Genomic DNA, 1,713 nt, shown 5'->3' on the forward strand with positions numbered 1-1,713 from the left:
TCAGAACTCGAAATCAAAGCTACTGGGGCCTTCTTCCCTGGTGTTATCCTCGCATACATCCGATCCAGATGAAATAACCTCCCCCTCAAATCTCCTCGGCCAATTATCTCCCTTGTCTGAAGATCCTGAAAAACCACATACATGGGAAAAAAGGTCACAGAGCACTGAGATTCAGTATTTAATTGAGGAACAAAGATTAAGTGATGTGACAAATCAGGAACATATAACACATTCCTAAGCTCTAAGTTTGGTGTGACTCTAACAGTTCCTATTCCTAATACGGGAAAGGCTTCACCATTAGCATTAGTTACTTTGGACACTGGTGGGATTGAGAGAGAGGTAAAGAATGATTTATTGTAAGTCATATAATCAGATGCACCAGAATCAATAATCCAAGTATCTTCCCCAACAAAGTCAAAGACAAATAAAGCCTTACCAAACTTACCTCTTCCAACAAAAGAGACTGAAGCATTACCAGGCTTCTGATCCGTTTCCTCCATACCCTGGTAGTCCGGGTTCTGAATTAAATTTGCAGCAGTGGTACGGCCCTATTGGTTAGGTCTCGATTTATTCCAAGTATTTTGTTGATTCGGATACCCATTCAATCGATGACACTTAGTCCTCCAATGCTCATAATTCTTGCAAAAAGTATAGTACGGCCGTGTTCCTCCTTGAGAACTTGGTTGGGGTCGAAGTTGTTGAGGTGGTGGTACATATTTTGACGGTGAAGGCTTGGTTTGGACAGTGAGACTTGATAACTCCGAATGGATTGCTTTGGTGCTATCAAGTTGAGTCTCATCTTTGCGTATATATGCAAAGGCATCCTCAAGGGTAGGTGGAGTTCCACGTCTGAGCAACTCACCCTTTGCACTAGCATGCTTGTCGTTGAGACCATGAAGGAAGATATGCAGCCTCATTAGATCCTTCTCTTCATTGTGTAGCTTGATGTCATCAGCATTGTTCATCTTGTTGGGATGCCTTTGATCAATTTCTAGCCATAGACCTTTAAGGGCAGCATAGTATACTGCCACAGGCCGCCCATCCTGCCTCATCATGAACGCCTTAGTATGAAGCTCATGTATTTGAGCAAAATCCGAGTCATTCAGATACAATTGCTTCAAAGTACTCCAAATTTCTGCTGCAGTTTCACACCCAATAATTAATTGTACTACCTCATCCGTCATGGCTTTGTAGAGCACAGACATCACGGCACCATTATGAGTTTCCCACTTTGCATAACCCACATCTTTTTCATCCGGTGTCTGAATCAATCCATTCACATATCCCATCTTGTCCAGACCGCAAAGATGAGCAGTCATCATCTTCCTCCAAGTATGATAATTCGTGCCATTCAGCTTGGCACCCCCAAATCCCCCTCCTGAGGATTCTTGATTCACAGATACCTCTACCTTCTGCACATTAGAAGTCACAATGTGCTTGGAACTCTCTTCTCCACCCATGATACTTGAACTACAACAATCTTCTCACTTTACACTGCGGAAGCAACAAACAATAAACCAAGACCAAAAATCCAAGATCGGATTCTTTGCTCTGATACCAAGTTACAACTAAGAATCTCTAGAGAACAAGAATCTTTAGAGGATGAATTCTCTCACACTTTTATTCAATATGCAGAGGCATATTTATACAACCATCTACAACCCTAATTCTAGACTAACAAGGAAAGTAATAAAATCACAATTACAATCCTGA

General features: G+C 41.7%; 1 protein-coding gene across 1 annotated transcript; it reads right to left on the bottom strand.

Moving 5' to 3' along the window:
* On the bottom strand, positions 1 to 1,366 carry LOC133718884 (uncharacterized). The gene is made up of 2 exons (XM_062145764.1): positions 446 to 1,366; positions 1 to 125 (listed from the first exon to the last, which is right to left on the bottom strand). Exon 1 carries the CDS (start codon positions 1,320 to 1,322, stop codon positions 549 to 551), a length of 774 nt encoding a protein of 257 aa, XP_062001748.1. The 5' UTR covers positions 1,323 to 1,366; the 3' UTR covers positions 1 to 125; positions 446 to 548.
* Positions 1,367 to 1,713: the final 347 nt, after the last annotated feature.

This window comes from Rosa rugosa, chromosome 6 (assembly GCF_958449725.1).
Source record: "Rosa rugosa chromosome 6, drRosRugo1.1, whole genome shotgun sequence".
Lineage (NCBI taxonomy): Eukaryota > Viridiplantae > Streptophyta > Magnoliopsida > Rosales > Rosaceae > Rosa > Rosa rugosa.

Coding starts and splice junctions, on each gene's coding strand:
- LOC133718884 (XM_062145764.1), bottom strand. CDS start 1,322: ATGATGACTGCTCATCTTTGCGGTCTGGACAAGATGGGATATGTGAAT.